The sequence below is a fragment of the Apus apus genome, chromosome 5, assembly GCF_020740795.1.
Source record: "Apus apus isolate bApuApu2 chromosome 5, bApuApu2.pri.cur, whole genome shotgun sequence".
Taxonomy (NCBI): domain Eukaryota; kingdom Metazoa; phylum Chordata; class Aves; order Apodiformes; family Apodidae; genus Apus; species Apus apus.
Window position 1 is genome coordinate 9356326 of NC_067286.1, and position 15911 is coordinate 9372236.

Genomic DNA, 15911 nt, shown 5'->3' on the forward strand with positions numbered 1-15911 from the left:
TTAAGGCCTAAAATTACTTAAAATGGAAAAAGCATACCTGACTGTAGTTGAGGATCTTGAAGACAGATTCTGAAACAAATAGTATCTTCCCTCTGTCACAGCCCACAACAAAAAGAAATCCATCTGCTGCCTAATTAGGAAAAAGAAAAAAAAATGCATTACTAAGTTATACATCCTCACTGCATCACTATAACCTTTAAAACCACTTTGTATACAGTAGAATTTCTACACTAGGAGAGCTGTCTTAGCATTTAGAGATAACTGAGTCAATAGGCAAGATATGAAGCTACAATAAAATAATTCTTTTGCATCTTTAAACATTTTCAGCATCATTCTGGGCATCATGCCCAGAATGTGAAAATCACTTTTAGTGGAAGGAAGAAGCCACATCTTGTCGAATAATATGATTATGTTTAATAATGCCTTCAAATGGAAATACTACTTTAACTGTATTTATTCCATAGCTCCTCTTTTAGAAACTAAACATAACCTGGGTATTCATATGCCTGTAGGCAAGTAATTCCCACTTCAGTAGCCCTCTTTGTCAGTCACATACAAACATGCAGGATTAGGCTCTAATTTTATAGCTTTAGAGTCACAATGCTGCAGAAATTAAATTCTGCATATGCTGCATCTGGACACTGCAGTGCTTCACAAATTACACAAGCTACTAGAAGAGCTTGAGTATTGAGAGATGATATATACTCTGCAGACTATAAAAGAAGTATATAGCAAGCAGCCAAACATACTAATGTTAGATCAGTGACCTCAAAAAGAGGTGTTCATTTTAACATTGTACATTGAAAATCACGTCAGGGTAGCCCATGGCAGAAAGTCAGCAAGGCAACAATGTCTGTAATTTTAGTTCATTCCATGGAATAACTGAAGATTCTGATGATTACCATCAAAATACCAGGTTCCCCTCAGATCTCCTTCTTAAATCTTTCTCCTTAAATTGAGATGCTAGTCATCATTAAAACTCATTGATTTTATGGAGTAGTCTTGCAGATTTCTTCAATATCCTCCATAATCAGAACACTCTAAAGCTGAGATACAAGGCAGAAAAAACCTGGTGTTTTGCTTTGGGAGAGTTATATTCACAGTCACTGGTATATCTTAATTAAAAGTTGAAACATACCCTGAGAATAAGATGTTTTAATTCATCATCTGATAGAAAAGCAGGCTTATAGTTTGCTTCTGTATATGGATTTGTAGCACCTAAAGAAAAGAAAGAAACAATCCCCATGTCACAAACTTAACAATAAACACTTAAATGAGCAATTTTGCTTTGGGTCCTTCTTATACTGCTATTCATTGCAGGTGTTCTTTAAAATGAAGGCTGCTTTTTGGTTTTACTTTACTATCAACATGAGATCTGTTGGTATTAACTTTAAGAACGATGAAGCTTTTTTGCTAAAACACAAACACAGCATAATGTAGCAATGGAAATGAAATGCCTTCTTAGATACAAAAGTGTTCCTTGACATATTTTTGTAACCCAAAGGCTGTCCTTGGATTCACAATCTAGTCTCAGAAATTGAAAACAAGAGATTAAAGAATAAACCCTTCAAACTATTTCTTCTCTTTAGAACTTAGTAAAACATGACAAGGTCATGTAAACAGATTGTCACTTAGGAACTTACAAACCAGTTCTCTCATTCCATGCCAATGACAAAAAACAGCATTACCATGACATCATCTCACAATGTCAAAAGCCCAAAATTAGTAACAAATGAGGCAGCTATTTATTAAAGAGCAATTCTTCTCATTCTATTCCCTTCATAAAGATAAAAGAGTCAAATTAGTACCAACTGAAGTGCTGGGAAGCACTAACCTAGTCAAATGACAGTGGCAGAAAAAGTTAAACCTTTCAAAAACACTACGACAAATGAGATTGGAAGACACCAGGTCTCCTAGAAACTAGAATGGTGACTCTTTCTTTAAATAAGCTGCATCCCTATCTTTTTGCAGGGCTGTACTTCTTGAAGGCTTAAGATTTCAACATCGATTTACCCCTCTCAGGGAACACATACAGAAATTTGGACAAACCCAAACTCTTAAAAATCTGCATGTTTCCCTTCAGGTGCGTGTAACAGAATCTGGCTAAAAAGACTAAACCAGATTTTTCAAAGTACTCTCCATTATTTCATGCAGAGCTAAAGGTATGAACAAAAAACCTCAGAAGTCCTGTAGGAACATGACTTACACCTAAAATCTAACCTCTCTATCCAACAAGTTTTGCACACTGCTTGAAAGCTTAGTGCTACACAAGATTCAACTGTGCACTCCCACTTTGTTCCCTCACCTGCCTCAGCTGCATCACTTTTGTTCACTCTAGTGATCAATCAGGTCATATGATAGAAAATTCCTCTTTTCTCATCCACACATTGCTCATGGATCAGGATATTGGGCTATGAATCAGTAAGTTATAAATGAACGAGCAGCACCGCATACTAAGAGGAGAAGTCCTCCCAAAGTGTATTAACCTACTCTCCCTTGGCAATAGGACAAGAAAGGGAGAGACAAAGCGTGGCTTTGGGGAAACCCCATTTTGCCATCTTCCTCCAGCCCTGTCCCATCCCCACCCCTCCACCCTCAATCAACTTACCACGTAATGTTTTCATGTGCTGGACAGCCATCCTCAGCACGGTGAGTTTATCCAGCTTTCGAGACATAGCGTTGCACGTTGGCACCAAAGATGCCAGTTCATCTATAAAACTGTTCATTTTATCTCTACGCCTTTTTTCAATTTGGCTATGAGCCTCCCTAAACAAGCACAGTGGTGAGAAAAAAAACAGAAAAGCGTGAAAAAATAAATAAAATTAACCCAAATCCAATATAACAAAAACACAAGAATAACCCCGTCCTGATAACTAAGATACCCTCTCATTCTCGAGAAGAGGACATCCAGATACAGAATTCTTCAGACATTTTATGTTCATTATTTGGGTGAGTAACAGTTATAAGCAACAGGCAAGGCTGCAGCACATGGCTCTAGTTTATCAGAAAAGGCACGCCATGCTGGCTGTATGGGACACTGAATCCTCAGTTCTGAAACAATTCACTAAGCAGAACAAACTTATCTAGAGATTTCTACTGCTGTACAACACTGTGTGATTTGCATGTACACTGAAACATAACTGGAATCACAGAGGTCACAGATAAGCAAATTCCAGTGTAGATAAATACTGAATAAAGCATTAAATGAAGAATTTGCAATCAGTGTACTATAAGAATGTACTAAATATTCAAAACTGCATTTTGCTGTGGCAAGATAAGTCTTCTACTTATCCTATAGCTTTCTGCTTGAAGTCTTCGAGATACATTCAAACTAAATCTTCCTAATCAGGACAAATAATTATAAACACTTCATTATTTAAATTTTTGTTTTATATTTTCCCATATTAAAGTCACTGTTAACACTTTTACAACCAAATACTGAGTTTCAAAGAACTAAAATAAAGCACGTAACATTATCAGAAACATATAGAATTAAATTTCATTGTTCAAAAAGTAACTAAAACCAAGTTATCTACCAAATTAGTGTTTTCACACAAAACTACATGCAGTTTATACATGAAAAATGTCAACAGTGCAAAGATACAGAAAAATAAGAGGTCAAAGCTAGGAAAAAAAAAGTTTTCAGGGTAAGAAACACTTGTAAATATTTCATATCATAGAATAGTTTGGGGTGGAAGGGACCTTAAAGATCATCTAGCTCCAACCCCCCTGCATGGGCAGGGACACCTCCCACTAGACCAGGTTGCTCAAAGCCCCATCCAACCTGGCCTAGAAGACTTCTAGTGATGGGGCATGAACAGCTTCTCTGGGCAACCTGTTCCAGTGTCTCACCCCCCTCATTGTGAAGAATTTCTTCCTAATGTCTAACCTAAATTTCCCCTCTTCCAATTCATTACCCCTTGTCCTATCACTACATGCCCTTGTAAAACGTCCCTCCCAAGCTTTCTGGTAGGCCCCTTCAGGCACTGGAAGGCTGCTATGGCAAAAAGCAAGAGAGAATTCTTTTCAATATACTTGTTTAGAGTATTACCTTGCATTTTTTATTCTACCTTGTTGGTCTGTATACTCCAATCTGTTGAGAAATTATATCACAAAGTTAGTGTCGAAAACACTAAAACAAATTCTTTTAATGCATCTTACCTACAGATCCTCATTAAAATAAGTTTTTTTAAAGATTCAAGTATTTCTTTAACCTTTCTTCAGAAAATATTGTTATTTATAACACTGTGGCTCAAAGTGTTGGGGTTTTTTTATTTGTCTTAATTTTTTCAACAATTTTCAGTCCCAACAAAGAAACCATTTGGGACTTGACCACAGTGACACTGTAAAAAGGTATCTACACACAGGACCCTATGTCAGTACTGTGAAAATAACATTTTAGTGACTGTATCAACAGTACCTTCCATGTTGGTCATCTTTATCTGTATCCATACCTTCCCTGCAGAAACAGAATAAAGCAATATATCACAAACTAAGCAAAAATGTTATCAAGCTATCATAAAATTAGAATGAAGTATTCCAGTCATCTTTAAATCCTCAATGCAAAAAAATAAGAATATAGAAGTGAGAACCTGGAAGGACTTTAAGTTGTGTGGGTTTTGTAATATTAAAACATTTTCTTAAATTAGTTGTGTCTCCTTCAGAGCTAACAAAATGGCACAGTTTGATGTGTTTGACAGAAAGACATGCTGCAGTTCAAAGATATCATCTGTTATAAAAATGTTTTTCAGTTAACTAGAGGGGAAAAAAGGACATCTCAAAGCAGATATTTTTCATGCCTTCACCAGAAATAAGGCTAACTTGCATTTACTATCATTAAAAAAAAATTACCACGAAATAAATTCACAAATTGCCACGAATTACTGTGTGCAGACACACCTGTGTGTTCTGCACTTCAGTCTGCCTTATGGTAGCTGATGTTGGGGTAGAATATGGTAATAATCTTGACCCACAAACCACTGAAAATGGCCAAATACCTGGACAGGATGAGAGACTATGAAACTAACCCAGCACATTTTAAATTAATACAACTTTCAGTGTAGGTACATGGCTTAATTTTGCCTCAACATTAAAAAAAATGTAAGGAAGGAGGCATGAAGACTAAAAAGGAACCCCCTTGTTACATTTTACTATTGTAACCGTATGTACAGAAGTAAGGAGAGTGTAAGTTTTCATAGCTGTATCTGGTAAAAAAAGTTGAATGCCTAAGACTACAGCAAAGTTAGACAAAAGAATTAAGAAGAGACCGTTCTGCTACATATAAATCTATTCAACTGTGCTTAAATGGACAGTTTAAGCCTGGCTTGTTCTGGTTTAATTTTTACCTGCACATTTTAGGTAAGGGGAAGGGATAGGCAAGGACAAACACCAAGCATATTTTTCAAGTGAAATACGTTATTAAAATATTTATACTTACTCAAAAGGAAAGCCATCAAGTCTGAAAAGAAAGAAAAATAAAGTACACCATATGAAGGGAATAAGAATAATGTCTTACATTTTCTGTTGCAATTCTAAAGCTAATTTATATTCTATTTGAAACAAAAAGCACAATGAAAATAGGATAATAGCAGTGAATGTATTCTAAGGTGACAAGCTTCTTCAAATTAATCTACTTTCTGCAAGAATAATTCTGCTTTTTAAGAAAAGAAAGCATAGTTCATTACACTTAATGTCAAAAACTAGTAAAACAACTAACCTAAATTATGTTATGCAAATAATGTAGATATTGTTTCATCTTCAGAAATGAAAGATCTGAAATATCTGTGCTTTCTGCCCTTGTGGTTAGATAAATGGGATTTCAGAAAACACCAAAGTTGGGGCAAGAGGGAAGGATTCCATGTTTCTCTTTTTTTTTATTCTGCTCAGCAGGACAGATGAACATGTTCTTTCACTCAGTACTAAAGTTGTAATTCTGATCTTTACACAAACTTGTCATAAGGAAATGAAACAGAATTTCTACATGCAAGCCAACAGCTGGCATCACTTTTAGACTGTAAAGTGATCTGAAATACCACTGAGCTTTAAAATGTTTAAAGAGGCTACGTTTTATAAGACTATTCTGAAAAGTCTTCTCATATTAGCCATTAAGCTATCAGTTATTCCTGTTCAACACTGGACAACAGCCTTCTTAAATAAATATGATAGTCTTTAATATATTACTCACTGCACTTTAGAACCCATTATCTTTGCAATCAGTTTTTAAAAGAAGTTTGAATAATGCTAAAGGTTTTCTTCATCTCAGTTTGCACATTTGAGTTACTGTCTTAGTCAATGGTTCAGAGCACTTCTGATGCTCACAAGGAAACAGCATGCAGGCCTAGAACAGTACTTGGAAACAGAAACAAGGCAGCAGTTTTCCACTTGTGATGCCACCCTTAGCTACTGGATGCTCCTTGTGGCAAAATTCATTTTAGCCTTAGAAATACCCAAAAAGCAAAATCTAAAAGAGGTACAAGGTAGTTAAAAATGCTTCAGAGTAGTTTGTTTTCTTATTGTGTATTATTTCAACTGACAACACTACTCCCAAGAAAAGAAATTAAGCATTCATAGACCTGTGCATGAAGTCTTGGATCCCAGTATCTGACTAAAACAGACTGTAGCAGAGAACAGACAACCTTTGCTGAAGTGACAGGAATTTTCCTGGAGGAGTGGCAGGAGAAAGAATTGAAAAGAAGCTGGTGTGGAAATCTGGAAAGCGCAGCTGATCAATATGCTTGCTTGTACTTCAGAGGTGAATGAAGAAGCACACTAAAACAGTCAGGTTCTGTCTTCCTTAATCCCTGACATTGGTAAGGGAAGCATGAAACTGGACACTTATTGATATAAAAAAATAAATTGTTAAGAGGCAGCATGTCTGAACAACATTTACCAATACATACATATAGAAGGAGAGATCAAGGAAGTCTACACCTTCGGTTCTATTTTAAAATAGGAATATTTACTAGCCACAATTTCCTCTGCAACACAACATGACCAGTGACACAATGACAGCTGTTGTGAACTTATTTTACTTAGGATTCATGGAAACAGTGTTTTCATAAATTTAATAAAATGCACACACAACCTACAGGGCAGAATTATAACTTACAAGAGCAAGCTGTCTTTTGGAAAAGAGGACTTGAGCAATGCTTCCTACCCAGAAGAATAAAGATGGAGAAATCCTTTATAGAGAAGAGGAAGTTGGTAAGATTAAGGCTTTTCACTAAATTTTGTGGTAGTCAATTCAACTAGGAATCATCCACTTTTCAGGAAGACTAAATGCCTATTAGAGAAGGTATGTATGCCCTATGTTTGTGATCTTTAAACAGTACATTCTGTAAGTTGTTCTAAAAAGAAGTCCTATGCACAGGGAACCTAATTCTTAATTGTCATACTTGGCATGGGCTAAAAATTCTACCCCTCCCTGGGAAGATAACTGTCAACAATCCAAAGGACCACAATGATAAAATTTGTGCTAAGTTACATAAAAATTTACTATGTAACCCTATTAATAGTGGATGGGACCCATTTACAAGTTACCCTGCAGCTAGACTTTGTAAAGTTAAAATACATGAGGTCTGCCCAATGACTTGGAGGAAGTAGGTTGATGTTGGATTACCTGGTGAAGAAGATATTACACATTTGGAAATTCGACAAACTTTAGCACAACCTATTCTAAAGCAGAGTTGGTGTGATTTCTATTTCAAACACTTGCCCCAGTAAAGAAGCTATGGTTTTCACAGTGCTGCTGAGCACTGTTATTAGCAAGCTTCCCTTAAAGAGAAGAAGCTTTCTTGAAAAAAGCACCTTCAAACACTGATTCAGAAGAGACCAAGCTTTCATTTTGTCAGGAATAACAGCCTACAGTCAAGGACCAACACAAGATTAGATCGGTTGATTAGAGGAAAGGCAGATCTACTGTCACACACCAGAGACCACTCAGCTTCACATTCAACTGGGAGACCGAAACAGCTGCATCAGGCAGAGACTGGTCACACACTGATAGGAAGTGACTAAATAGGCAAAAATAGATGAAGAAAAGGAACTATTCTGAGTTTTGCTTCTGCTTTTTAATAAATTTATTATCTTCTCTCCCACTAGTAAGTTATTCTGCTTCCTACGTAAATGGCCAATATTGTCAACCTTCACACTGTATATTCATCAGTATTAATTTTTCCACCCCCTCTCATCAGCCAAAGACTTCTTCCCTCAACCTTACTCCAGTTGATAGCTCTCAATTCTAGCTGCACTGAGATTAAGGCTTCATTTTTATTATTAATAATGAACTTTTCTCTTAGTGCATAGTAGCTTTTTTCTTTACTGAAACCCTTATGCCAGATTGTCAAGAAAAGGTTATTTTAGAATTACTATAAATACATCTTTTGTCTCCCCCACTGTATTGTTATGTTACAACTTCTTTTTAACAGTGTTAAATCAAGAGAAATTGAACTTACTGATAATCAGTAGAACTTCCCTTTCTTTTCCTATTAGAATCCATTCCTGAAGTGCTAAGGGAACTGGAGATCAAGTCAGCAGGGTCTGGTGACATAAAGTCACTAATTGTAGAAGATATGTCCATCCTTTGGTCTGCCATTGGATTAGCTAATATTGACCCAAAAAAACAAAAGGAAACAAAACAAACACCAAAAACCCACTGCATTAATAGAAGCAGAAACTTACATATTTTTAACAAAAAATACCCTCAAATCTCAAACTTAGTATTCTTTGAAGCTGCAAGAATAGACTTTTATTACTTCCTTTTGCTGTAAAGCAGGTAATAATCAATTTCTCCTTTTCCAGCTACTGGTGTATTTAATATTGCATACAAACCACAGCTGTCCTCAATACTTAACACAATTGTTGTGAAGAATTGTCAGCCTCATCTTAAACGATGCCAGGTTTACTCTTATGTTAACTGGCCAGCTAACGGCTTCTACCTAAGTAAAGCTTTGTCTGCCTTTCACTGACTGGTAACACTAGTTTTAGTGTGTTTCTCCATTTGAAGATTGTATTACCAAAGCTGACAAGCTTTGAGATTCTAACTCTACTGAATTTCATGGAACAGAATTTAGAAGATTTCCAAGAAAATCAGATTGAATAAACACCTCCACCACAGCAGACCCCACCAAAAAAAAAAAAACCCACACCAAAACCTTAATAGCCCAGTGATGGTCTAAGACTTTAAAGGTACAAATAAATCTAAATAGCTTTTCCATCAGAGACATACATGTTTTAATCCTCTAGACTGCAAATATTTATATTATTGGAAGAAACCCTGTGAAAAGATTATTTAATACTAAATGGCATCAACAGTGAAATAGTACAGTTTTTACCTGAAAGCCTGTCTGGGAAGCCTAGATCAACCTGGTGAAAGATGACAATGCTCAGCTTGAAGCAGTTGATCACCTTAAAACTCTTCCATGCCTCATATTCTTAGTCAAGTAGTTTCAAAAACCTGAATATGAAGAAAACCAGCAAGCTTAAAAACCACTTTCAAAACAAGTTTGTTCAGAACAATAATTTTAGACAGTTCATAACAGCAAGTACATTTTTTTCTACTCAAGGATTGAATTTTCATTTCCTTATAAAGTGTAGAAGCTTTATCCACCATCAAAAGGGATGTGCCTCTCCAGTGGATCAAGCTTTGGCACAGAAGGAATCTCTTCAGCATCAATTCCTTTTGGGCCTTGCCTACCATTCTTTGCTCTGCATAAAACCCATCCTCTTGCAAACAATGATCAGGTCTGAACACATTTGTTGTCAGATGCTAGCAGAATGACTCAAACTGCTGTCACAGTGCAAAAGACAGACCTGCCTTTCACTCCTGGCTACCTCCTGTTTAAAGTGGCCATAGCAGTAAGACACTTTGGGCTTGGCTTACTATTTTACTTCCCCTTTTAACAGCAGTTGGCATTTTCAAAGGGAAGGGGTTAAAATATTGATCTGTTCTGTATGCTTCAAGTTTTAAATAAAATCCACACCCCATACCATAACTCAAGTCCTCAACACTGTAAACTTAGTGTCTGCTCTGCAGATGAAGGTCTGAAGGGAAGTCCTTCCCTTCCAGATTTCTGTCACAGAACAAGTTTTTTTCAGCAAAATTTACTACACAAGACGTAAAAACTGTGCTAAGTCTGCCTCCTGCAAAATCTTTGAAAGTCTTTTGGATACATTGTTTTCTGTTTAATGCATCTGTGAACATCATGACTGCCTTTCCAACCTGTGAAGACAGCAGAACTTCCCAATTCTGTGGATCATCAAGCCCCTATGGCACTCAGAAAGTCGGGTGTCAAACAACCAGTATTCTATCAACATTGACCACATTACAACCAATTCTCCTAAATTACTTATAGACATATTGAGAGTTACAAGCCAACAGAAACCTCACAAAATCCAAAGTAAATGGTATCAATGCCGTCAGCTCTGCCAGAATAGCAAACTCAGATTTTATTTCAGAAGTTTAAATTATCTAAATTGCTGGTCATGTTACAGTAATAATAGTCAGGATCACAGCTCTTAAATCTAAGGTCAGGCAAGTCATTGCCTTAATACCACCAACTTTTGAGCAAAGGATCATTGTCATTCTAAAAGCTGCTGAGGGCTCATTGTCCATCTAACCCGACAATTTCTCTCTGGTCCTTTCTCAAAAATGAAAAAGGAGTCATGTATTTCCAAATGTGTGCACATACTGCTAACAGGCAAGTCAAGAGGCCGGCTGACACCAAAAGGTCCCTGACAAAAGCTGAATCAGTATAAATTTAATTATAACCTGCTACTGAATCCATAATGACAGTTTATTTTACATGGCTTTCATTCACTCTAATACAGTTACTTGTAGATCAGGCCTTACTTTCTTCCCATATAATATTTTTCCTAGTTGTCTGCTCTGTCTCTCTTACTCAAAGTAGCCCAACAACTATAAACTAGATTATGTTATTGTGGTTTATGAGATTACTGCAGCTTAATTTATAAGCCACCAGTTAAAACCAGTTACTGACCATTTCTTTCTGCTTGGGTCAGATGTAAAAACATTACCTTCAACCTCAGATGATGTGTAGAAGTCAATTATAGCTGAACTTAATGTGGTCTGTGACTAAGCCCTGTGAATCCAGTGATAAAAGCACTGTCACACCAAATGTCACTTTTTTACGCTGCCCAATTACTGTACATCCATGATCCAGTCTTGGAACCTAATATATAACCCAAGCTCTGTATAAAGCACATACTAGAAGTAAATAGCTTCCAAAATTTCTGGCCCAACCACCCACAATTAACTGTCAGAAGTTCCTGAACACCTCTATATGTGAGTGCACTTGAACTCACATTTTACTGCTCAATATAATTTTATGGACCACTTATGATGACCTCATACAGAAGCCTAGGATGAGCTGGAATGAAAAAAACAAAAAGGGAAAAAAAAGGGGTTGGAAGTTGAACACAATCCTTTCCCTTTAAGAATGCTTGCAACAGCCAGTATTTTAGCTTAATATTCAGAACACTGCACAAGTCACTGGTATGCTTTAATGAAAAAAAAAAAAAGGCTTTGTTGTTCATCTCGAAACAAAAACTTCAAAGCAGTTTTATAGAAAAAAATCTTGAAATCAAGTATCTATTCAACTGTGCTGCTATTTTAAATTATAACCAAGTGCCTATATTTGAGTTTCAAAGCAGCTATTTTAAGTGTCTTGACCATTTAAGCAGAACACAATTACATAAAACCCAGAATTCTCAATTTCCTTTCAAGTCAGCCATTTCTCTACCATGTCCCAAATGCTCATTCTAGTTCTAACAATCACAGTCCTACATTTTCGCATTATAGGAGTTAAGAATCATGCACGTCTCCTGAAATGAGGTTTAAAGTTAAGAAAATGTCAACTCAATGATCAGAGCAAAAATCAGCATGCCCCACTATCAGAAATAGTGAACAGTTCAGAAAAGTGTTTTGTTGCAAGGCTTTCTTAAAATTCTGAAAAATTGAGTCTTTTACTATCTCTTCACCCTCCAGCTGCTAGTTGTTCAATGGCTCAAAACATTCCTCTATGAGGAGGAACACAAAAGTTACCCATACAGATAAGCAAAGTTCAGATCTTCCATTTATGATGCCCAGCCTGTTGCCAACATACTTCAAGGACCTACTTGACAAAATGCCATGCAGTCCACTTCCTGATTAAATTCTCCTGTAGATGAGAATAAAATTATATTTTGTCACTGTATCACATGACAGTGTCTCTCCACAGCCTGTTTGGTACTGCTTCCCTCAGGATTGCCCTCCCTTGCATTGGATCTTTCTCCAACCCTCTGTAACAGGGTAATAAGACAGTAAAAACAGATCTTAGTGTTCATCTCTTAAAAAAAAAAAAAAGTTAGATGACACGTGACTAGCTTAATCATGCAGCAAAGCTGATCATGAGTACATAAACACCTCTGAGCAAATCAAGGTCAGAGCTAAAGTAGGTCAACTACATCTGCCAAGCACCCATCTGGGAGTCAAGACCTCTTTACACAAGCACCACCAGTTTCTGTTACCCCTAGGCAACAGTCAACTGTCTCCAACATGCATACATATTTGTTCTAACAGAAGCACAATTCATAGCTTTATGAATCAGGAGTGTCTCATATCTTCAAAGTACTATTTTGCAATGACAGAGGAAAACTGTGGTGTGGTTTCCTTAAGAAGTAATTGAAAAGATACTCATTGTCCCTCTGCGTAATGACTGAACCAAAAACAGCTACAAAAAGGAAATCATCAACTTCCCTTCACAGCAGTATTCTGTCTCCAAAGTTAACTGTCACAGTACAAACTAGTAAGAAACAGTAGAGTAAGATTATTTATCTTCACTTTTTGTGTTTCTTCAAGAGGTGTTGTAGATGTATGTGTACTCCAGGTGTGCACACACTCAGGAGTGGTGAGAGATTTCTGCTCAGCAGCACAAGGACTGCAAATGTCCCTGTGATGATTTCAAGATATATACTGGCACACCCAGGAATAGCTGCTCCATGTAACAAGCAATTTCAATGTCAGAATTTTTATTATTAAATACTCCGTGTGAATCAAAGGAAGGTATTTGAAGTAAAGCAGTGGTACTTTCCCTTTCCTTCAGTACCTAAGGACCAGCCTTCAGAATACTTCATATTTGGCTGATACATTGATACTGTTTTGCTTTAATGGCACATTTGTGTTTCTTGAACTCCCTAATACTATTTGCAAGAACACTCTGTTCTCCCATAAGATAAAAAACCCTGTGGCTTCCTCTCACATGCAGATGCATCTCACCGCACCCTCTGGAGAAAATAAGTAATTTTACCCTGGTTTGCTTGTTGAGATCATCTTTTTACTACTCACTCATCAGCATATGTGCCAACCCCTGGCAGCTTACCATCCACATTTGAGTTCTAGACATCTGTAGCTCACATTTCAACTCCATCCTTAACCACACACACAGAGCTGCAGTGATCCAGCAGCCTCCTGCACGTCCTGTGTTCACAGCTGCTGCTACCCAGCCTTCAACCGAGGCTGCTCAAGTACCCTCTGCTCCATGGAAGGCAGAGGCACAGACTTCAGCTGCTCAAGCAACTTACTGCTCCAACAGATGCTCCCCATCTTTCTGAAGGAAGAAGTAGCAGGCTGAAGGGAAGCAGCCCAGGTGTTTAAACCAGCCACAAAGTTACAAGATTAATACTACTATTGACATAGTAGTAGAAAAAAATAGAAAAATATTCCAATAAGCAGAAGAAAAACTCCACCTACACAAAGAACATCTAAGTAAGTTAATGTAAAGGCAGTTCAATACACTGTCCACATGTACTCCCTTACCAAACCAAGCCTGTTCATCACCAGTGTCTCTGAGAAAAGACAGAGTAAGTGATATCCTGGCATCACCTCACAGGAGTTTTCCAGACTGTCATAGCAGTAAAGGAGTCACAGGCAACATTCTGAATTTTGTCTTCTTCTTAGAGAACGTAAGACTTCCAGCTCAAGAGGGAGCTCAGATCTCATTTCTCCTTTAAAAGGGCAAAGGCAGGTACTCAAAACTTTTACTTCAAACTATTTTGACATAGGACTTCTCTGTTGCTCCAAAACCAAAAGTAATGGTAAATAAAATAACTTTTCCTTGCATTGGGAAGCTCAGAACTAGACCCAGGTACACAGAAGTGTCTCACCAGTGCTCAATAAATGGGAAGGATCACTTCCCTCAGCCTGCTGGCAACACTATTCCTAACAATCAAGGAGGCTGTTGTCCATCTTTGCAAGGGCATCACTGGTGGCTCATTTTTTCCAGATGGTCAGTCCCTAGGCTGTACTTGGGCATGGGAATTTTCCTCTCCAGATACAGGACTTGGCATTTCCCTTTGTTGAACTTTGTGAGGTTCTTGTTGACCCTTTTCTCTGCTTGTCAAGATCCCTCTGATTGGTAGCACACCCATGTGGTGTAACAGTCACTTCTCCCTGTATCATCTATAAGTATGAAGCTTCAGACAGCATTGGAAGAAAGGAAAAGGGGCTGGTTCTTGAAAGAGAACCAAATAGATTTAACAACCCAAAAAAATCCTAGCTCTAGTTCTTCTTTCAGTGAAGAACATGTTTGCTTCAAGGCTGGTGCAGTCCCATGGGAGGGCCTCAAAGGTGGAGATACAGACCATTCTCACAGCAGAAAATGAGAACTGGAGTAAAACCAAAGCAAATACATGTCAATTCCAGGAATCAAATCTGTTCAGACTGAAAGGGGTCTGCCTGGGCTATGGATTAAGTGTTTCCCTCCTAGTAGGGTACTGGTACATACCTCTAGTGATATAGCTAAAAATTCAGCATACAGTTCTACAGAACTGCTACTGAGTCTGGAGACTATCATAATCATCAGAGGCTAACCATATGACCCTTGGACACAGGAGATTTCATTTCTCATTGCATCTCAAGATCATTTGCCTCTCTACCTAATTCAGTGCATCCCAGCTACAAGGGTGTTTCTGCAAAGCTTGCTAGTTTGCAATCATTACTGAAAGCTTGATCTAGTATAAGCTTCTCACCAGCCAAGATTAGACTATTTAAGCTGTTATTTGAAGCTAGCTTGTGTTGGCTCATTCATTTTGGGCAGCCATCGAAAGGAAGTATCAGAAAGGAAGTAACCAAAACCTTGTGAAAAGGTGGTGATGCATACTCTTGGAAATCTCTCAGATGCTGCTGTTACCAAAAGAACTTGGCCTGCTTCAATAATCAATCCACCAAACTCCTTAGGTTTCCAGAAACTGCATCCCCAGGGGAAACAAGATGATATGCCTTTCTTGGAAGATTAGGTTTTAAGGGATTTCTGCAGTACACCTACCAAACATGGCTGTTATCCACACACGAAGAAACCATAGCCTCTCTACAGGCTTCTTGGAAGCAGCAAGTAGTGGTCCTCACATTGCTAGATAACGAGTATAACTACATCAGTGCTGAAGTAATTACTAAGCTCAGCCACAGCGACCAGAATGAGAGCAATCCGTTCAGGTATCTCTTCTTAGAAAAGTAACTAGTGAATTCTGCCTCAGAGCTGTGCAAACAATTTACTGGGTGCCTCATAACATTTTACAGACACACCCAGATCCCCACAGGTATTCTAGGAACATATTTTCAGATATCATCTCTAATGTCAAGAAGATGGATCTGTTAAGGAAGCCTTCTCAAAAAAGTATCACTGTCATACAAAATCTGTAAGATAACAGCCAATCTCCTAAAAAGAGTTAGAAAAATTACACTAAGAATTACACACAGGTATAATTATCAAGGTATAATTATCAATTAGCACATTCCTCCATGCCTGTGGATGCCTTATTTCAACAGGTCTTGTTGATCGAAAATAGTTTGATTTCACTGGAAATAGATATGGCTGAAATGGAATAAAAATCAGTTATTCTGAGAACATCTGCCTCTA

General features: G+C 37.5%; 1 protein-coding gene across 6 annotated transcripts in view; it reads right to left on the bottom strand.

Annotated features, from left to right (window-relative positions):
- BMAL1 (basic helix-loop-helix ARNT like 1) overlaps positions 1-15911 on the bottom strand; it is a 54173-nt gene that overhangs the window by 17287 nt on the left and 20975 nt on the right. For all 6 annotated transcript variants that reach the window (XM_051622197.1, XM_051622195.1, XM_051622198.1 and 3 more), the window contains 8 exons: positions 9333-9454; positions 8454-8601; positions 5438-5458; positions 4421-4459; positions 4052-4093; positions 2609-2766; positions 1139-1218; positions 38-130 (listed from right to left, as the gene is read on the bottom strand). In XM_051622197.1, the coding sequence (XP_051478157.1) occupies positions 38-130; positions 1139-1218; positions 2609-2766; positions 4052-4093; positions 4421-4459; positions 5438-5458; positions 8454-8593 (573 nt within the window). In that variant the 5' untranslated portion in view covers positions 8594-8601; positions 9333-9454. The remainder of the gene's footprint in view (positions 1-37; positions 131-1138; positions 1219-2608; positions 2767-4051; positions 4094-4420; positions 4460-5437; positions 5459-8453; positions 8602-9332; positions 9455-15911) is intronic.